The sequence below is a fragment of the Poromitra crassiceps genome, assembly GCF_964638095.1.
Source record: "Poromitra crassiceps genome assembly, chromosome: 19".
Lineage (NCBI taxonomy): Eukaryota > Metazoa > Chordata > Actinopteri > Beryciformes > Melamphaidae > Poromitra > Poromitra crassiceps.
This window is the reverse complement of record NC_139646.1, coordinates 19155604-19178401: the sequence shown is the minus strand read 5'-3', so window position 1 is coordinate 19178401 and position 22798 is coordinate 19155604. Positions and strand designations below refer to the sequence as shown.

At 44.2% G+C, this 22798-nt stretch overlaps 1 protein-coding gene across 1 annotated transcript in view; it reads left to right on the top strand.

Annotated features, from left to right (window-relative positions):
• Window positions 1-21950, top strand: part of rbm20 (RNA binding motif protein 20) — a gene marked incomplete at its 3' end in the record, with an annotated part of 28666 nt that extends 6716 nt beyond the window's left edge. Inside the window, exons 5-13 of the mRNA XM_083655822.1 lie at window positions 9667-9813; window positions 10725-10856; window positions 10975-11054; window positions 11733-12510; window positions 13564-13650; window positions 14695-15301; window positions 15418-15501; window positions 18088-18209; window positions 21882-21950. Coding sequence (XP_083511948.1) covers window positions 9667-9813; window positions 10725-10856; window positions 10975-11054; window positions 11733-12510; window positions 13564-13650; window positions 14695-15301; window positions 15418-15501; window positions 18088-18209; window positions 21882-21950 — 2106 coding nt within the window. The remainder of the gene's footprint in view (window positions 1-9666; window positions 9814-10724; window positions 10857-10974; window positions 11055-11732; window positions 12511-13563; window positions 13651-14694; window positions 15302-15417; window positions 15502-18087; window positions 18210-21881) is intronic.
• Between the last annotated feature and the right edge of the window lie 848 nt (window positions 21951-22798).

Here is a 22798-nt window from a genome sequence, read left to right as displayed (position 1 = left end):
CCCCGGACATGATTTACCTCGCTGCATGGAAATGTTGACAGTAAGCTTCTACATTTGATTCAGACAGAGCGTGCTCTCAAGGGCCTTACCCCTGTATAAATAAATTATTATTATTATTTTAATCACATCAGTCATATTGTTGGAGCTCATTGGCTTATTTTCCTTATGTCATTTTTAGAGCAGAATCAGAGCATAGAGTACAAACTACATTTAGGTTGATATTCTATATCTCTCTAATTACAGTGACACTGCCGCTCCTCTATCTACTATATCTCATCCAGAGCCACCCAGATATTACTTTTTAAAATCATTACTATTTGTAAAGACTTTTGTGCTAAATGGCAGCAAATAGTGCATTAGGTGCCAGTGTTGTTGTGTCAGAGCATAAGGAATGGACCCACACACCCCCCCTGTTGACAGCTGCTGGGGCCCAACACCAGGCATTGTCTGTGCTTGACAACTCTTTTCCATTGAAGCAAATAGCCTGGCAGACTGTCATTAAATGCTGGCTTGAAAACATGTGTGTTGAATTTTGGCCAACCTCTGGACACCCGCTGAGTGGTATAATGGGGATATGTAGGAAAATTGCTACTGTACGGATGGGAGGATGTTGTGTAGCAGTGGGCATTTGCAGAAATATTTTCGGAATTGGTCACAGTGTGTGTGTGTGTGTGTGTGTGTGTGTGTGTGTGTGTGTGTGTGTGTGTGTGTGTGTGTGTGTGTGTGTGTGTGTGTGTGTGCGCGCGCACGTGTGTGTGTGTGTATTAGTATACAAGTTGGTGTTTTTCAGATGCACTATAATGTCGGTAGTATTATGCAGATGAGCAGTGTTTACCTTCTCTTCATGTTTTCTGCACCGAGAAATCCCGGTTCATGTGCTTCCAGAAACTCCGCCCCCTCCAGCTGGTATCGGTCATTAAGGCTCCCGATGCGATTCTCCGTGGATACGCGCATAATACAGAAAAGCAGAACAGCTGTTCACTTCCACAAATGACAAATGACGCATTTTGCGTCAAAATGATGTATTTTGCATCATTTTGAGATGGAAGTGCCTGGAATAATGCTGCCATCCGTTAAAAGTCGGATGTCGGAAGTTCTGACGCAGTATTTCTGTGTTCTGCTCTAAATGCGTTCCAGTGCATCTGCGCGCAAAAACATGGCCGCCCACAGAGTAGGCTAGTACCGCATGCTCGCAAAGACTTCTATCAACCACAAATCAACTGTATGGGAATCGAAATGGCAACTAAAAGTTGTTTCATAACACAAACACTACATGAAGTCAAACTGCGTATTTACCACCATGTATGTCTCTTTGTGCGCCGCCATGTTGATCGTGACGTAACTGACGTCACAAGTGTTTATCTCGGCAAACTCGGGCTTGGTGGATCTTGCCCGAGTTTCCGACTCGGAATTCCGTCTTGAATGATCGTTCCATTGCACTTTTCCCAGTCGGAGGTTGTTTTTCCTGGAATTCCGAGTGCAATGGATGGCAGCATTAACTGCAGAGCTCAACATGAACAGAAGGGAAACACTGTCCATCTGTATATATTACTGTCATTATAATCATACAAAGCAGGTTTCTGGGCGCAGGAAAACATGAAGAGAAGGTCAACACTGCCCATCTGCATATTACCCACATAATCATACAAAGCGGATTGGAAATTGGCAAAGCCTTCCTTTAACCATTAATTTAAGCTGTTTATCATTTTATTTATTTTGATGATTGCCTGTAAACTCCCATCACCAGAGCTGACAGGAGAAAACCACAAATTACATACAGACAGTGGTAACCTTTGTTTCACATAATATCATATCATATATATATATATATATATATATATATATATATATATATATATATATATATATATATATATATATATCATCATATCATATCCTCCTATATTGTTGCTGTTAGTTGTCCAGGAATGTGGGCGGCGGGGGAAGGGGGGTGATCAGCAATGACACGAAGGTACATGATAATCTCACCACTTTCTCTGTGGCTGCAATTAATTGAGAGTATTCCTGAGGGCATATCTGATCTGTCCCTCCTTGCTGCCCTCCCCTAAGGACATACAGTATCTGATCTGTCACTCCGTGCTGCCCTCCCCGACAGTTTGCCTCTCCTAAATTGTTGGCCCTGAGTTGAAACATAGCAGCTGTTGACGGGCGTCTGTCACGGAGGCGGGTCCTCTGAGCGCCACAGACCTGTGATGATGAGCGAGGGGAGAAAGGCGACCAAAACGAGCCCGGGCAAAGCAGAAGAAAGCCCACACGGGTGTCTCGCACGCAGCTTTCAACTGCCACCGTGCATCAATACACATGCACACATTCACCCAAGTACACACACACACACACGCACGCACACACACACAAGCACGCACGCACGCGCACACACACACACACACGCATGCACGCACGCACGCACAGACACACACACACACACACACACACACACACACACGGATAAACTGCTTGAGCAGCACCAACTGGCCCTTGTCTGGACACACGGTCATCTCACTCCAAACGGAGTGTGACCAGCTCAGCGACGCAGAGAGGGTGACAACATAGAAGAAGAGCAGTGTGTGTGTGTGCGTGTGTGTGTGTGTGTGTGTGTGTGTGTGTGCGTGGGTGTGTGTGTGTGTGTGTGTGAGAGAGAGAGTGTGTGTCTAACCATGCTGTCTGGCTTTAGCTGTACTCAGTAGCAAGGGGTAGAGTGTCGCCTCCACAGCAGTGTCCCGCAGTGTGTTCTGTTAATCTGGAGAAATGATCAGGGGATGGACTGGATGTACTGGCGCCCTAATTTGCTGGATTCTTATTTAGGCGCTGCAGCGGTTTTGACAACTATTTGAGGCCATATGTGTGATAACACCGTGCCTGTTAGGGTAGGACTTAGACTCAAAGGCTGAGACAGACTGAGACAGCAAGTTCAATGGTGTTTATTACAGCCAGGGAAAGGGGAGTTGGAAGTCCGTGGATCAGACCGGGCAGTCTGAGACAGTGGGCAGCCGTGGTAGAAGAGGGGTCCAGGCAGAGGGCTGACAGGGCGGAGAGGTCCAGTCTCCAGAGCAGACGACAGGCAGGCGAGGCTGGAGCAGCTCTTGAAAAGTGGTTAAGGACCACCCCCTAACTAAGACCAAAACAAAATGCGTGACAGACATATGAATTGACCAACCGTGGACGGCGTGACGCGACTCATGGGGCGGTACATTTTGAACGATGCACCAATGCACACATAGAGTCTGACTTCTGCAACAGCCCAGCCAATCAGATTTCACCACAGGATTTCTGATGGCAAAACCTGGAAATGCTGACTTGTGATTCAGACCCTCCGTCGCTGGAAGCCTGCTGACGTTGGGTCTGACCATGTGACATGAGACTAGGCGGCAGAAGTCCGGGGCTGTAGACAGACAGGCAGACAGGCAGACAGACAGACAGACAGACAGACAGACAGACAGACAGACAGACAGACAGAAAGACAGACGGGGTTAGCATAATAGCTAAGGCAAGCCAGGATGAGAGTTCAGGGAGTTGCTAGAAGGTGATTGGATAACAGAGTTTACAATCTGGTGAGTTCTGGGAGTTGGAGGCAGGTATTTGAAGAGGGCAGATGATTAGATGTTCCCCGACCCCGACTCCCACACACCTGACTCCAACCCTGCAATCAAGCCACACTCAAACCACACACACACACACACACACACACACACACACACACACACACACACACTCACACACACACACACACACACACACACACACACACACACACACACACACACACACACACACACACACACACACACACACAGGGAGGGGGAGAGAACTAGGAAACAGAGGGCATGACAGTGCCAGTGACCATGATTCACTTTGCATGTGGAGCCCCTCAACTGTGGGCCTGCGTGAGGAGCTTATGCTGCTTTACTGCTTAAAATGGGTAATTTGTGTGCCCCTCTGAAAGGTGAAGTTGGTGAGCTATAGAGACCAAAACCGTTTTTTTTTTTTTTTGTACCACGCTGTAAACATGTTTATTTCTGCTGTAAATTTGGGGCATTTTAACATGGGGCTGAATGGGGAATGACTCCCTTTTGTAGTCAGCCTCAAGTGGCCATTCGAGGAACTACAGTTTTTGGTACTTCCCCATTGACCTCAATTTAATTTAAACAATGAATGAATTATTCAAACTTGATTGATATAGCACATTTTTAACATAATGATGCAATTTACCAAATAAAACAATGGAGACAGAAATTGCATTCATTCTTGAGAAATGTATTTAGGTTGCCTAATACCCTAATACGGATAAAGAAAAATATGAAAATTAAAGGAGGTTGAGACTCACTGTGGAACTCCTGCAGTATCGATGCTTGATAATGTAGAAATGCTTTCAACATGACAGTGGGAAACATTTTACAGGCTGTGCCACATGGGCTAATGTTAGCCGCTATAAACACACACCTGTCTGAGCATGACAGGTGGCGCTTTGTGAGCAAAATGCTATGTGAACACACACACACACACACACACACACACACACACACACACACACACACACACGGGTATGCACACATATACACACATGTACAGTAAAATTAGATGAAACATTAGCCTTAACACACTAAATAAACAAATTGTTAAAGGATAGCAAAACAATTGATTGGTTGATTGATTTTAAGTTATTTAAATGTCATGCACCAGTTAGGTGCCCAGCCCATATGGCCTTACAAGACATGACAGCACATCATATATCCAACATGGCGACCAAGTTCTGAAGGGTACAATATTTACACAAGAAATATGCATATACGCGCCTGCACAAATACTGCAGTTTGTTCCCAAAGTCTGACTGCAGCATGCAGTAGCACAGCTTACTGTAAAGTAGTAGCACAGCTTACTGTAAAGTAGTAGTACAGCTTACTGTAAAGTAGTAGCACAGCTTACTGTAAAGTAGTAGTACAGCTTACTGTAAAGTAGTAGTACAGCTTACTGTAAAGTAGTAGCACAGCTTACTGTAAAGTAGTAGCACAGCTTACTGTAAAGTAGTAGCACAGTAGCTTGATGCAGTAACAAAACGCAAACAGAGATAAACACTGGATTACAGCTAATGGCTGGTCAGAGCAGAGACCCAGGGCCAGGCGGAGGGGTGTAAGGTTTCAGACTGTGAGAGGCTGGTAAGGCGAGCTGAGGGACCGGCTGCATGAAGACTGTGTTGGAACGTGGGGAGAAACTGTGAAACCAGCTGGACCATCTCACCGGGTTCTCCAACATGGATCCCACTTTGTACAAACTACACAGGCGTGGCCTTCTGGGAGACTCATCCCTAATTAGTTAGATGATGATGACGAGTGTTGAGAGGATGGAGTAGGTCATAGCGCTCTTTTGGCAAACACTCATTGGAGAAAAAAGTGTTAATTGGGTAATTTTTTGTCCGTGTTTGTCAGGATGCACGATGATTACAATTTCAGCTGATGCTCTTATGAAAAGAGAGAAAGTAGGTGGTTTTGTGTTTCAGGACGATTGGCTGCTGAACACATTGAAGCATCTAAACCTCTTACCCCTCTGGACTAGTTGGTGGTGTAGAGCAGTGGTTTTCAACCTGGGGGGGTTGGGATCCCCCAGGGGGTCGCGAGATTATTTTGGGGGGTCGCGGGATGATTGTCAAAGGAGAAAAAAGAAAAAAATAAGAAATAATTTTTCTCCCATGATGATTAAATCTCCCATACACCAATTGTTTAATGTATTATAAAGCTATAGAAACTATAAAAACGATTTCAGTGAGTGAATGAAATCAGTGTGTGAATGCGTGTCGTTGGTTTGGGTTGGTGTAGAGAGAGTGTGACGTGTAAAGACACACATGGAAGAGAGAAGTTGCTGTATTTGCATCTGTTTTCTTGAGGCACAAATCAAGAACAATAAGTGAAAAAGCAGAATTTGCCGGTGTGGTGAAGCCTGCATTAAAAATAAAACAAACTGAAAAGAGACTAATCACACAAGGTTTATTTTAAACAGCAAATTTCCCAGGGTTTGAGTAATTTTTTCCGGTGATGATTATATGGAGTTGACAAGTGTTGATTGTAGAGTTGTTGTGTTGACTCATAGAACTGATGAAGTGTTAAATTAACTCTCATTGGTGTGGCTTTATTCAAACCCTGGCATGCCGTTGAGTTTTTACCTACTGATGATTTTGCTGCGATCAAGTTATACTTAATGCACTTTCGTGTTTTTGGAAGATGAAGTAATTTGCATGAGCACCCCAGCATTAACACCTTGTGTGTTGAATTGCTTGTAAAATCGTCCCTCATCATCCTGCCAAAGTAATGCACAAACAAAACAAACATATAGTATAATATTATTCGTTTTGCACTGCCGTATCCGATGGTGTGTAACTCGACCTACTTTTGCAGAACCTCCAGCAGCTGTCAGCATAAGAAATCAGAGTACAAGTATTCGGCTTCAGAAACTATAAGACTGCTTAACCCAGGTGTTAAATTGAAAGGGAAGTCCTTTTGATATTGCCTCTTAGGTTGGTATTTTCCCATTAAAATACACATTACTGGGTTAGGGTTAGTCGCAATTGCAAGTGAGAGCGTTTGAAGGAGTCGCTGACACACTTAGCGAGCGTCTGTCAGTAGAATCCGATGTGCAGGCCCAACCCTCTGCTGCCCGGGCCAACCTCAACTCCCGGCACTGCGGTCAACAGAGACGGCTACTGTTCAAAGCCTGAGCCAACCCCCCCCCGACAGCGATATTGAGGCTGTGGTCAGGCCGTAATGCCTTTCAATCATCGCCGACACTTTACAAGTCAAACACCAGCGCGAGCGCGGGGACCAATGAGCAAGGCTCTTGTTCTCTCTAATATTCCAAGGACATAAACAGCCTATTCCTGGATCTGTTTATTGAGGCAAACCCAGACTGACCCCTTTATGTATTCTGGTGGGTGGCAGCGCCATTGGCACGGAGCTGTTAATAGAACGATCACTCTTGCATCTCGAAGGTTGCAGAAAGGAGACTGCTCAATATAACGAACCACAGAGCTGCTGCCACATTTCACAAAGATGTTATATGAGCGGTGAGATCTGCAATGTGTGCACCGGCTACTTAGTTCGATTTGGTGAATTCACCCTCTGGGTTTAATCGCTAAGAACGTCGTTCTCCGTGATGTGCACATCATTTCGCGTCACACCACATCAGGCCGGCTTAAGAAAAGCTGAGTCAAGTGTCTTTAGCATGGCACCCAATCTACCCTAAAGTATGGCGCCCATTCTATTCTATATTTCTATATTTTCTATATTTCTCTATCATATGATTGTTCAATGTATTATTATTACTACTGTAATTGCTACTGTTGTGTCAGCTAGAATTAGCTAGACATATTTTCTGTGAAGTCCTCTTGAGACATGCTTGTGAATTAGGGCTATACAAATAAACCTGACTTGACTTGACTTGACTTTATAAACCTTCATAATATTCGAGCTGCAGAGAGTAAACAAAGATAGTCTATTTTACACGAGCTCATGTCACATCGCTGAGGAAGTGATGAACTGCTTTGGTTTTGGCTTGGCTTTGACTCTACTCACATGTGTGTTTTCTGTTTAATCACCTCATTGCATAAGCGACTACTCCGAGGTCAAATGCAGTAATATACATATTTATATTTGGTTTTACTGGAGCCAATATTGGTCCTCTTAACGCTCCACTGGTTGAAATAAGAGACAGTGTTGGGACTTGAGTTATTCATGCCTTTATTTACTTATCAAAGGATTGTTTTTACTGGCCATGCATGTTAATTTTTAACACCTCCCTGCTTCACATTGATAGAGCTAGACACATAATAGTCACACATGTTACTCATTCACTTTCCAGGCCAAGCCTTCCCCTAGCGTGTCACTGGTGATGTGAACTAGCAACATTCCAGTCGCAAGCCCACTTCTCTCTCCTTAAGGCTGCCCGCCATTTGCAAAGTGATTAGTATGTCTGAAGTGCCGCAGCGTTCCCAGCCCACGGGCGATAAGGCACAGGGTGTTGATGCCTTTCTCATCCGCTCACTTCGCTGCTCGTTCATCACGGCTGCATCATCCCCTCACTGCTGCCCCGCTGTGGGCAGAGACAGGGCCGAGTTAGCTGCTGGACAACAGGTGGCTGTACACATGTCCGAGGGAGGCAGAACAGCAGGGGCAACTAAACAACTAAACAACTGTGTTCACGAGGCCAGTGGAGGCCGGGGGGAAGGGGGGGGGGGGGGGAGTATAGGGGGAGAGAGAGAGAGAGAGAGACAGACAGACAGACAGACAGACAGACAGACAGACAGACAAACGGACAGAGATGAGACGAGAAGAGAACGATAGAGTGGAAGTTGGTTGCGATCAAAAAGAGGCAGAGAGAAAGAAAGAGGTTGGATAAAAGCAAAAATAGTGCAGAAGAAACGAGTGCAGCGTTAGGTTCCCTGCCTACCAAACACGAGGGTCGCAGGTTCGAGCTGCATCCATACAGGCACAATAGAACCTTTTCACCTTTCCACATTCCAATCATGGAAGTTTGAAACCCGCATTAGTGTTTTGCTTGCACCTGTGTTTATTCTGCCTTTTCGACACAAAATGGCCCCCGTGAGAAGGGTCTATTGCCCTTGTCTGTGGGTGTATGTGTCCTGCTCGCTCCCGGTCCGTCGGGGCACCTGTTCGGGGGGGAGGGGAACTCGGGGTAATATATTGTGATCCTCCTACGCGCTACGTCCTGCTGGTGAAACCCCTCGCTGTCAGGTGAAAAGAAGCGGCTGGTGACTGCACATGTATCAGAGGAAGCATGTGCTAGTCTACAACTCCCCAGAGATTAGAGTAGAGTGAGGGAGAGGCAGTTGAGAAAGAGGAGCAAAAAGAAAGAAATCTGAGAGAGATATAGAGGGGGAGACTAATAACTTTATTTATATAGCACTTGTTAAAACATTATAGGAAAAAAGACTGCCTTGTAATAAAACAGGCAAGACAATGAAATGGCCAAAAACAAATACCAAATGTATTTGACAAAGTCATTTAAAAGATGACGTTACTTTTCCCCCACTCACACGGTCTAAATAAAGATCTATTGTACTAAAGGAGCAAACTGCCCACTCTCCTTGTGGCAAAGACAGTGGGGATGCTGATCAACAGGGGGCGCTGTACTTGACAATCCAGAGGGATTAGTGACTAAACGTCTGAGATGTCTGGGGCCGGTCAGCTGACGGGTCTCCAAATCCAAACAAGAAAACTCTCATTATCGCCGTGGCACGCTCACCATGGCACTAATAATAGCAGCAGAGAGGTGAACAATAGCATGACAAAGCACAGCATGTGATAGTGTTACAATGACAGAATGTTATACAGACTCGTTTCAAGCACTACCCTTGACCCTGTTTTATCTATTCCCAGGTCGTGTTGTCCTTGTACAGTAGCATGTGTGTGTCAGGGTTGTGAAACTCACTTGTGAACAAGTCTTTACATCACCAATGCAAGTCCTTGACGATTAAAACATTTATCATTTTGATTCCTGTATGGTTTGAAATGCCGTAATGTGAATGTTTTCCATTGAATTGTTTTCAGACACTCAGTATAATTTTGGCTAATAGTCTGTGTTGTGTTCGTATCACTATTCATAGATCCTCATAGACCTTTTGTTTTGATGCTTTATTTGCAGCCGTTTCCACCCAGGAAGTCCATCACAGGACGCGTCGTCCACATCTGTAACCTCCCAGAAGGTAGCTGCACAGAGAATGATGTCATCAACCTGGGACTGCCCTTCGGCAAAGTCACCAACTACATCCTCATGCGCTCTACCCATCAGGTATAGTAAACACCTTGTGAGAGTTGTTTTTTTTAACACCTAGGTGAGAGGAACTGTGCTTGCACATATATATCATTTACATTTTGGTACTTAACTGACACCCTTGAATGAGCGGAATAGCTTAACTTATATTACAAGCCACCAATATTAAGGGTCAAAGGTCAGAGTCACAACAGTGAGATAACAGAATATGTTTCTCTAATGGTAACAAGTTCAACATCCTCTTTATATTGGCACATGGGAATTGACCTGTATTTGCATGTGTAATCAAGGGGAGGTACAGCAGTTTGTCAGGGCTTCTGTGCATCAGCGGAGGTGTTTATATACCTATGATGGCGTGTAAAAACTGACACAGTTTATTGAAATGAATCAATACTGATGATCTAAATTTAGAAAAGCTTACATAATATTGTTAAAATGTAGCCTTTGTTTTGATCTAAGTCCCGTAGCGTTAGTGTTAGGGTTTACGAATATTTGAGCTTAGAACAAAAGTGTGGAATTATCTCATTCTCTCATATTGTGTATTTCTATGACAACGTGCAAACCCCGCTTCCCCACCACCACCACAAATATGCAATGATGTCATATCTTGTCATAACTAATGAACCGTTTTATTGCAGCATGATGTCTCACTCCGGCTCTAAGTTTCATTTATCAAAACAAATTGACACATTATGTTCACCCCTATCAGATTTAAAGATACTACAGTGATGGTGTTAGTTACAATGTTTCAACTTGTAACTATGCTGACAATTTATTATGCCAATGAAATACAATACCTTGTAATGATGATTTAAAAATACATCTGTTACGTCAGATATGTTTGTGCAGACGTCCTGTAAGAAAGACCATCAAACTGTCAGGAGGAGGAGAAGGGGGGGCGTTGTCTAAATTGGCTGTTGTCCCATCAGGCCTTTGTGGAGATGGCGTATGTTGAGGCCGCTCAGGCCATGGTTCAATACTACCAGCTCACCCCAGCCACGATCAACGAGCAGAAACTTCTCATACGCATGTCCAAGAGGTACAAGGAGCTGCAACTCAAGGTGAGATTGAGGGACAAAGAGAAACTGTAGGTTAAAAGCCATCTATAATGCTTGTCTTGTTGTAATATGGCTTCATTATTGTGAGTGAAATAGTGGATTTGGATTTCTTTCTATAAAGAAACCAGGCAAAGATGTTGACTCAATCATCCAGGACATCCACTCTCAGAGGGAAAGGGACGAGATGCAAGAGGTCGACCAGTAAGACACCTTTTTCCTTGGATTTCCTATGGATGAAACTTTGACTTCCTGTTGGTGGCGCTCTTTAGTTCTCTGTTCGGCCGTGGTGGCTACTGGCTATCGCTGCTCACACTGACATACCCAGTTCTTCTTCTGCCGATTCCAAGCAAACTGCTGATGCAGCTTGCGGCAATGTAAAACACATCATTGTAATTGTTATTTCATGACGTACCAGTAGGTGTACATAAAAGATGCGAACCAGTCATACATCACATCTTTTTGAATAATCCCCCCCTCTGCCCCGTCCAATCATATAAAATTAATAAATTTCCTTTATTTTATGAGGTAGAATATTGAGAACATATTCTCTTTTACGATAACGACTTGGAATCATATCAAATGTATTTCAGATGTTTATGGTTTACAATCTCAGCCTCTTGAACATGCAGCTTCTTGAACTGCAATCTACATCATAGAAATTGGAGTCTGGTCAGTGGAGAAGCAAAAAAGAAATCATGCAATTGAGTTGTATCAGTCGGCAATATAACATAATGCAAGTTTATTTATATGAAAATGTTATGAATCAATACTTTGAGCTAAACTAGTGTAGTTTTTCTTATATCAAGAAGAAAAATGTAAAGTACAAAGTTAGAAGAGTAGAAAACTCATCCATCTAATCTACCTATCGCCTCCTTCCAGCTACATGCCAGAGCGGCCGCGCTCCCGCAGTCCAATCAGCCGCTCTCTGAGTCCTCGCTCCCACAGCCCCAGCTTCACCTCCTGCAGCTCAGCCCACAGCCCCCAGGGGGCGCCATGCCGCGGCCCCGAGAGAGGCAGCAACGGCCTGGGTCCCCGCCGGGGCTCCTGGGACTGGTCCTCACACATGAGGCGGGGCGAGGAGGAAAGGGAACCCCGCGATGGCGTGATGAGGGATGACCCGTGGAGGAACGGGGGCGGTGCGGATGACGAGCGGCCCAACGGACGCACCGCCGACCGCCGGAAGGCTTACCAGAAACCTCAGGAGCACATCAGCCCCCGATCTGCAGAGGAACGAGGAGGAGGAGGAGGGGGAGGAGGAGGAGGAGGAGGAGGAGGAGGAGGAGGAGGAGGAGGAGGAGGAGGAGGAGGAGAAGGGATGAGGGGCAACAGAGACTGGTACCCTCGAGGAAGCCCTCAAGGTTTGCCCTTCAACTCCTACAGAAACATGGAGGACGACTTCTACATGAAGGAGCAGATTTACAAGTCAGAGAAGCAGCCCAGAGCTCCGTACCAAAGACACGATGCCAAGTCGAAGAGGAGGGACGGAGGCGACTACCACGGCAGGTCGAGGCACCCCGAGTCTGAGATGACAGAGGAGCCGCTGCCTCGGACGCCTGAAGACAGGAGGCAGGGCTCCCCTGCCAGGAAGAGCAAGAAAAGCAGCAGGAGGCGTCCAGATCATGAGAGACACGAGAGAGAAACTCCCACTGAGAATCATGTGAGTACAGGAACGCTGTAAATGGACATCATTAATGTTTTCATTGCACCCTCTTAATATTATGATTCTTAATGTGGAGTCTTGTGTTGTGTTGTGTTGTGTTGTGTGTGTTGTGTTGTTTGTGTTGTGTGTGTGTGTGTGTGTGTGTGTGTGTGTGTTGTGTTGTTTTGTGTTGTGTTGTGTTGTGTTGTGTTGTGTTGTTTGTGTTGTTTGTGTTGTGTTGTGTTGTGTTGTGTTGTTTGTGTTGTTTGTGTTGTGTTGTGTTGTGTTGTGTTGTGTGTGTTGTGTTGTTTGTGTTGTGTGTGTGTGTGTGTGTGTGTGTGTGTGTGTGTGTGTGTGTGTTGTGTTGTTTTGTGTTGTGTTGTGTTGTGTTGTGTTGTGTTGTGTTGTTTGTGTTGTTTGTGTTGTGTTGTGTTGTGTGTGTTGTGTGTGTTGTGTTGTTTTGTGTTGTGTTGTGTTATGTTGTGTTGTGTTGTGTTGTTTGTGTTGTGTGTGTTGTGTGTGTTGTGTTGTGTTGTGTTGTTTGTGTTGTGTTGTGTTGTGTTGTGTTGTTTGTGTTGTGTGTGTTGTGTGTGTTGTGTTGTGTTGTGTTGTGTTGTGTTGTGTTGTGTGTGTTGTTGGAGAGCCAGATCTACAGTATATCTATTAGGGATGGGAGGATGTGTTTATCTCATGATACGATTGGATGTGTGCTATAGGCTTCACGATTTGATACAAAAAAAAAGTTAAATAACCACAAAGTCTGACTGCAGAATTATCTTTATTTGTTAGAGACAAATCTTTCTGGCCGTGGCATTGGCTCACTAGAATGTACACAACAATTTAAACATGTCATGACAAAGTGCAAATAATACAATCTGCATGGAGAGGTTGTGAAAGTGTCTCATTTGTGATTACTACAGCAGAATAAAATGTAGGTAATATCATGTTTGTAATATCATGTTTGTATTGCGATGTATTTGAATTTTAGATGTATCGTCCCAGCCAATTGAGATACCTATTTATGTTATATCCTTGGGTTGTAGCAACAACGATGTTATTTATTTTTGCCAGGATCGCCAGTCAAAAGACAAATCAGTTTCACCTCAGCGGAGCAACAAACCAACAGAGGCTACTGAATGTGAGAAAGAGAAAGACAGTGTAAGTAGGCACTTTGCACACATTTATGTCTCATGTTGGACCTGGGTGGCGTCTGGGTAGTGCAGCAGTAGATTCCCTACCTACCAACACGAGGGCCGCAGGTTCGAGTCCCCCGTGTTACATCCGGCTTGGTCGGGCGTCCATACAGGCACAATTGGTCGTGTCTGTGCGGTGGGAAGCCGGATTAAGGGTATGCATCCTGGTCTCTGCACTAGTGCCTCCTCTGCCTGTTTGGGGGGAGGGGAACTGGGGGGAATGGTGTGATCCTCCCACGTGCTACGTCCTGCCGGTGAAACTCCTCGCTCTCAGCTGAAAAGAACAATTCTCTCCAGATCAGCAGAGGGGGTGGTGCAACGACCTGAACAGTAGCAGGGATTTGTGGAGGAAACGGGGGGTGGGGGTTCATAAAAAATATAAATATAAAGAAAGAAAGAAATCCAAAATTAGTAAATTTTTTTGAAGAGGCTAGATCTATAAAGAACTACAGACATCATGTTAGATTAATATCCTATTTACTGTGCTGTTGCTTTAAAATGATACAAAAAATAAATGTCTCCCCATATACATATATATGCAGGGGATATATATATCCCCTGCATACAGGTCACATGGCAGAATACTGCTCAATTAAATACAATGGCCCATCTACACAAACATCACACACAGGGGAGTTACTTACCTATTCACTTCAATAGAACTGTCCCCAAAGTCTAGCCCCAATCTAGCCTCAATGCAAAATCTGAATGTTGTGAGTTATCTCTCTTCCGTCTATAGCACACAGAGAGGAAGCAAATTGTTGCATTTCCGATCAACTGTTGCATTAAAACATCAATGACAGATGAATAGATCTGGGGACCGGGGCTATTTTTCTAAAAAACAACAACAACGTTTATTTATTTTTTTATTTTTTTGTGGAAAATACCGAGGTCATGACCTTGGTGTCCTCAATGGTAGCTACGGGTCTGCCCCAAATGTGTGGAGGAGTTGCAAGGCGAGGGCGGGTTGACAGCTCTTCTCTTGATCCGTTCATATCTGTTCCCCCAGGCAGAGGACTCGGACAGCGGAGAGGATACCGAGGGCGAGTGCTGGTACCCCAAGAACATGGAGGAACTGGTCACTGTGGACGAAGTGGGAGGGGAGGACGACTCGATCATCGAGCCGGACCTTCCCGAGCTGGTGGAGTTCACTCCCTGCCCCAAAGCCTCCAAGGAGGAAGAAGTGGTGGAGGAGCTCGTACTCCCTCCTCCACCCCCACCACCACCACCACCACCACCACCCGCCTCCTCCTGCTCTGAGATGCAGGAGACGCCTACCGAGATGGACAACCAGGAAAAGACCAAGGAGAATGAGGAAGCAGCTGTAACGGAGAAAGCAGAGGATGTTTTCATTGGAACCAGTCCCAAAGAGCAGACGCTCAACCCAGCCACTCCCGAGCTACCGAGCACCGACATCGGTGCCTTCCCCTGTGAGCAGTTCAAGGCTGCGCTGGAGGAGACGTGTTCGGAGGACAAAGTGCCAAATAGTGAGCCATCGCAAGGGCCGCTGGAAAACCACGTCAGTGTATCTGAGGGCAGCAAGACCCAGGAAGTAGTACAGGTGGCAGAGACAAACAGTAAAGTGGCGCAGCCGAAGGATGAGACTCTTAAAAAAGGTAGTTTGAGGAAATAGATATCAGATATTTGCATGAAAACAGTGTTGGAGATCCAGATCTTTTTTTATATCAATATCATTATACCATACAGTAAGTATGTCATAACATTCTTGTAGCTTGTGTTCATTTCACAGAGATTGAGGCTCCCTCGCCGACTAGAAAGCAAGACAAGGCCGTCAGTGAGCACAGCATCCCTTTGGGTAAGCACAACACATTTTAGTTTTAGTTTATTTTTTTCTGTCTAAAAACACATATTGTTAAACAGTCATATTGTGAGGATGTGATAATGTAATCATTTAATCACAGAATAGGGCTGTCGTGATTTAAAATTTCAATAGCAAGTTCAACATCAGCAATAGTACAATTATATCAAGTTTCTCTGTCATGCATTAAACCTAGTCCATAAAAAACTAAATCAAACTGGTGTTTCTCATCCTCGAGCTGGACTTTAACCATTGCCAGACTGATGGAGGTGTGCTTAGTCATGAGCCCAATGTCCTCGGTCTTAAAGATAAAGTGTTATCGTACATCGTTGATAACTGCACAGACAACCTGTTGCATTAACACTCTAATTGAGTGGAATGGAGAGGGATGAGTGTTAGTATCAGATGCCTGGCCACTTGCTGGCCTATTTCAGTGAGCAGGTTGTGAAAATTGCACCCCAGAGAGGAGTGTATTTATATTACCATTAGGGTGGAATGACACAGCCGAGCACATGGCCGGCCTCAGCCCCGCTGGACAAGAGTTCAGAGTGGGAGCTGCAGAAACAATGGAGCACAGAGCACACACACACACACACACACACACACACACACACACACACACACACACACACACACTCAGAGAGCCCTGTATGCTGTCATGAGCTGAGCTGCTATTTCTGTTGTCTGATGCCCTTAGAGAGAGAGAGAGAGAGAGAGAGAGAGAGACCACGTGTGTGTGTGTGTGTGTGTGTGTGTGTGTGTGTGTGTGTGTGTGTGCGTGCGTGCGTGCGTGCGTGCGTACGTGCATGAGGCAGATTCAATATTGATGAGTTTCTAGTTGTTGATGTTGTCTTTCATTTCAGCTTCAGAATATAAACCTGCCGTCATTCAGTATCTGTCTGACTTATTTGACCAATATACTGTAAATCAAAGTTATTTTAAAGGCTGGGTGGGGGGGGGGGGCACGCTGTCCCCTCACAGCTAGAAGGTCCTGGGTTCGATTCCCACCTGGGACGCTGTGAGCGCTGAAGGAGTGCGTGACCATCCGCATGTCCTCGAGTGACCACCGCCCGGGTGGGGTCGTCAAAAGGGCCTTTCTGTGTGGAGTTTGCATGTTCTCCCTGTGCCCCCTGTGGGTTTCCTTCATATACGTAGGAACCCCTCACCAAAACATGATAATCTTACCTCCAGTTTAGGCACAATTGGCTGTGTCTGCGGTTGGGAAGCCGGATTACGGGTGTGTCCTAGTGTGTCAGGGGGGAGGAGAACTGGGGGAATAGAACAGAGTCAAATAGATTTAGATATCCTGTCTACTTCCTCGTGTAGATGTCAACTACACCCAGGTTTGAATGAATGCTCGGACTGGTCGACAGTGGGCATATCAGGTTTCTCATAGTCGGTCAGACAATAGCCAATGGCAAAAATAGAAATATTTGCCTGCAGTGGAGCCACAGTAGATTTGGCTCTCAGTCAGTCCTGCAAGCTTTGTACCATCTAACTATCAAAAACTGAAAAACATTGCCTCTGCCAAAGAGGTTATGTTTTCAGTGTGTTTGTTACTGTAGCAGGATTATGGAACAAACTACTGCGTGGATTTTCATGAAACTTCATGAAAGGGTGTAGCATGGGCCAAGGAAGAGCGCATTAACTTTGGGAGCAGATCCGATCCGACTCACAGAATTTGCATATCATAGGACTGGACTATTGGATCTGGATCTGGGATCTGGACTATTGGCCTCGCAGGTCGAGCTCTGCACTCTCCGAGTGGCGAGTGCCCTTCTAGTTTTGTTAGAAATCAAAAACCTTTCCTAAATGAGTTGAAATTATTGCACTGCCGCTGCATCTTTAACTTAACTTTTGTTAAAAAAAAATCAAAGAACCCATGGTGATTGCATGATTTGCCTTACTATTGCATTATAGAACTTGTAGGGCACTTGGAGACCAGAGCACAGACCTCTGCCAAGGCCAATTGTTTGTTTGTGACGCTTGTTCGTGAGTCGGATCCGGATCTGATCCAAAATGTAATGGGTTCTTCCCTGGCACATGCTACACCCTTCCACAAAGTTTCATCAAAGTGGGGACAGTAGTTTTTTCCGTAATCCTGCTGATAAACAAACGGACAAACAAATGTCACAGAAATTATATCTCAATTGTTCTTCTACTGGATGTAGCTATTGCATTTCACCAGCAGGTGATACAGTGTGCTGTAGTCTCTCTGTGTTGAATAATGTGGGTGAATAAAAAAAGATGGCTGAATGAATCAGATTTGAATGAATAATGAAAAAATATGTGTATATTAATCTGGGAAATTATTGTTTCAATGGATGAAAAGGACATTGTTAGTGAATGACCATTGGCCAATATCCAAAACTTTACTTTGTGTCTATTTTCAATTTCAAAATAAAAATACAAAAGTAACTCCATACAAGTGTGGCATTAAATCAACTGGACTGCGATATTTGAGTTCTAATTGATGAATCTGATACAACTGCAAATACTCCTCATGTTTACAAACAGCTTTCATCGTTTGCTGATTTCTGGAGTGGTCTTTTCCCCCTAATGGTTGTGTTTTCTGTCCAATAGGAGTGGAGTTCATTGTGCCGAGGGCCGGCTTCTTCTGTAAGCTGTGTGGACTCTTCTACACCAGTGAGGAGACTGCAAAGACCACACACTGCCGCAGCATCGTCCACTACAGGAACCTACAGGTAGATATACTGTATACATATAGCATGGTGAAGATACTGGTCCACTACAGGAACCTACAGGTAGATATACTGTATACATATAGCATGCTGAAGATACTGGTCCACTACAGGAACCTACAGGTAGACAGTACTGTATACATATAGCATGGTGAAGATACTGGTCCACTACAGGAACCTACAGGCAGATATACTGTATACATATAACATGGTGAAGATACTGGTCCACTACAGGAACCTACAGGTAGATATACTGTATACATATAGCATGGTGAAGATACTGGTCCACTACAGGAACCTACAGGTAGACAGTACTGTATACATATAGCATGGTGAAGATACTGGTCCACTACAGGAACCTACAGGCAGATATAATATATACATATAGCATGGTGAAGATACTGGTCCACTACAGGAACCTACAGGTAGACAGTACTGTATACATATAGCATGGTGAAGATACTGGTCCACTACAGGAACCTACAGGTAGATATACTGTATACATATAGCATGGTGAAGATACTGGTCCACTACAGGAACCTACAGGTAGATATACTGTATACATATAGCATGGTGAAGATACTGGTCCACTACAGGAACCTACAGGTAGATATACTGTATACATATAGCATGGTGAAGATACTGGTCCACTATAGGAACCTACAGGTACAGTAGATATACTGTATACATATAGCATGGTGAAGATACTGGTCCACTACAGGAACCTACAGGCAGATATAATATATACATATAGCATGGTGAAGATACTGGTCCACTACAGGAACCTACAGGCAGATATAATATATACATATAGCATGGTGAAGATACTGGTCCACTACAGGAACCTACAGGTAGACAGTACTGTATACATATAGCATGGTGAAGATACTGGTCCACTACAGGAACCTACAGGTAGACAGTACTGTATACATATAGCATGGTGAAGATACTGGTCCACTACAGGAACCTACAGGTAGATATACTGTATACATATAGCATGGTGAAGATACTGGTCCACTACAGGAACCTACAGGTAGACAGTACTGTATACATATAGCATGGTGAAGATACTGGTCCACTACAGGAACCTACAGGTAGATATACTGTATACATATAGCATGGTGAAGATACTGGTCCACTACAGGAACCTACAGGCAGATATACTGTATACATATAGCATGGTGAAGATACTGGTCCACTACAGGAACCTACAGGCAGATATACTGTATACATATAGCATGGTGAAGATACTGGTCCACTACAGGAACCTACAGGCAGATATACTGTATACATATAGCATGGTGAAGATACTGGTCCACTACAGGAACCTACAGGCAGATATAATATATACATATAGCATGGTGAAGATACTGGTCCACTACAAGTAGATATACTGTATACATATAACATGTGAAGATACTGGTCCTACTGTAGTGTATACATATAGCATGGTGAAGATACTGGTCCTACAGGTGATGATGAGGATGGTGATAATATTGAAGAGGGGGAGGATGACGATGATAATCTGAAGTAAAGTGAATGTCCACATTTATTCAATCTCCCACTCCTGAATTATGAATCCCAGAATAAGAAAAATCTAATATCAGCATGCTAGACCTTGCTGATGCAGATATAAGTCTCTGTGAGTGAGTGAGTGAGTGAGTGAGTGAGTGAGTGAGTGAGTGAGTGTGTGTGTGTGTGTGTGTGTGTGTGTGTGTGTGTGTGTGTGTGTGTGTGTGCGCGCGCGCGCGCGCACACACACACACACACACACGCACAGAGACGCACACACGCACGCATGCAAACTTGCAACTGTATTAAGTTTCTCATTAGTGGCCATTCAGCAGTGAGCCCTCTAGTGTTTCCTCTGCACGGCTAAGCCGAGCCGGAGGAGCAGACATTCCCCAACATTTGATGGATTACATTCACGGAAAAAAAAAGTTTTAAAAACAGTTGTGCTGTCTATCAAAGCTCTGTGTGTGTGTCAGTGTGTGTGCCCTGGTTGTAATAGTTGTTTTTCCTTTATTCTGATCACAAAATCAATTAAAATTAAAATTTCTGTTTAGTTTTTCTAATTGGATTTAGGATTTAAGTTGAATTATTTATGTATAAAGTTTCACTTTAAGGATTTATTTGATCTGATCTGACCTGCTCTGATTTGATTTGGTTTCTTGAAGGCTAACCACCAATGATAGTCAAGGGTGTAAGTGGTGCCGCCGCAAGGAAGGGGGCGGGTCTAGGGAAAAGGGGCTGTAGCTAGGGATAGGAACGAAGAAAGGTTGTAAGTAGTCAAGAAAGGGGCGGGGCTAGGGAAACAAGGTGTCCGTTTGTAGCGCAAAGTCTGTTGGTACTGGTAGCATGATGAGAGGATAGACCAGGGGTGCCCACCTTTTTTACACTAAAGATCTACTTTAGATTTACTTTACATTTTTCAACAGCACAAGATCTACATGTGCCATGCAATTACACTGAGCCATCTGCTGAAAGGTTGGCCGGAGTGCTGTTTGCTATGCGTATCCTGAGGCATCCTTGGGGCATCGGTCGTGCACGTCCGATCCAAATTGCTATGCATATGCTCCAAACGCACACAGGAAAAGTATGTCAGGGCCTGCAGGAATTATGCGCACGCGAACACGTAGTTAAAAGCAACTATCTCCGCCAAGGACATCAGGTGGTTTCTGCCAGCATTTTGCCTACTAGGCATCTTGCACGCTAGGCGCGCTCGATGGCCTAGGCTCGGCCTCGCCTGCCCTATAGGCGCGCGCAGGTGTGTGTGTGTGTGTGTGTGTGTGTGTGTGTGTTGCTCACTAAGTGTTATTGCATCAGTGATGTCACAAATACCTACTTGTGTGTGTGTGTGTGTGTGTGTGTGTGTGTGCCCCCCTATGACATCACTGATCAGTCTTGTCACAATGCCTCCTTGTGTGTGTGTGTGTGTGTGACGTCACTGATCAGTCTCACAATGCCTCCTTGTGTGTGTGTGTGTGTGTGTGTGTGTGTGTGTGTGTGTGTGCGCGCGCCCTTATGACATAATTTTTTACATCATCACCGATGACATCATCACTGATGACAACACATCATTAGCTAATTAGCCTAATTAAAAAATCTGGCTCCGTCAGGTCACCCGTACGGGGGCCCTTTACACACCCTGAAGCCGGTTTCAGCCCGATCGCATGTAAAACGGCATAGCTGTGGCCGAACACAGAACTTGACACAAACAAACAGACAAAGTCCACATACTCAATTGTATCATATATAGATGTAGCAACAAAATAAACATGCAGACTGACTAGTTGAATGCGAGACACTGACGATACAAAATTACACTCGTCCAAAAATGATTTTGGGATCTACCAGTAAGCATCCTGAGATCCTCCAGTAGATCCCAATCTACTGCTTGGGCACCACTGGTCCGATAGACCATTCAGAAGTAGCCTATGCATATGGAGAGGGGGCAGGGGAGAAGGGGCCAACCTGCGCAACCTGCACCGCTTACTTCAACACCTGGGGGTGATTTTATTCTAATGTGGAGAAAACTTTTTTTTTTTTTTTTTTCTTTTTTTTACCTTGAGTTAGTAGTAGTAGACATCTGTGCACTCAGATCAGCCACAATTTAAGATTTCATATAAATTATTTGGGGAAATGAATATTTTCTCTGTTCTTCCATCTCTGCAGAAATACCTGTCTGAGCTGGCAGAGGAGAGTCTACTCGGCATGCTCACTGAACCCTCCTCTTCAGATTGACTACAGCTTGACCTCTGACCTCCTGTACAGTGAACAGCAGAATGTGTGTGTTGTTGGTGGCAAGCTATGGACAGCCATGGACAGTGTCATATTAGCCAGCACATGTGGCTAATATGGCATACTAAAGCTATAATATTTGGTAAATTGCACTGGTTTCGATAAGTATTCGATTTTGGATGGAAATGCTTGGATGGATGTCTAGATTGTTGCTGACAGTCCCAGCTACTGATGCCCTACTTTGTACATAATAGAAGTGTAATGTATAGTGAGGCTTTAGTGTTTGAGAGCTTCTTCTTCTTCTTCTTCTTCTTCTTCTTTGTATTAAGCAATTTTCCTACAATTTATTTAATCTGATATATTGTGCAGCATCAACGTTTTTTCCACCAAAGACTTGTGTTGGATATAACAAATTTCTTGATCTTATACAGTGGAAATGTATTTGTCATATTTGATGACTGATCAAACAAAACGTATGATACAGTATTGGCTCATCTGAGTCCATTTGCTGTTTTTTTTATCTATTTTTCCCATGAGAAAACCTAAATTTAATAGTTTGGATTAGACTAGTACGGTAATATAACGATATATTTTTAGATGCAAAAATGACTTGAAAATATGTGCCAAAGAATGATTTAACTCAGTTAACAAGAAACTGAGGCAAATTCTCAGGTTTGTTGCATTTGTTGAACAGATTTGAATGTATAAGACAGATCCTTTTTTATTTATAACTGGTGGTTTTGGAGGCATTCGCATTTTTTTTTTTGCCCTTTCCTCTTGTGCCTGTTTGTACACTGAAATAACTCAGTCCAAAATGGAGATCATTGGATAAATGATATAGAGCAACTATG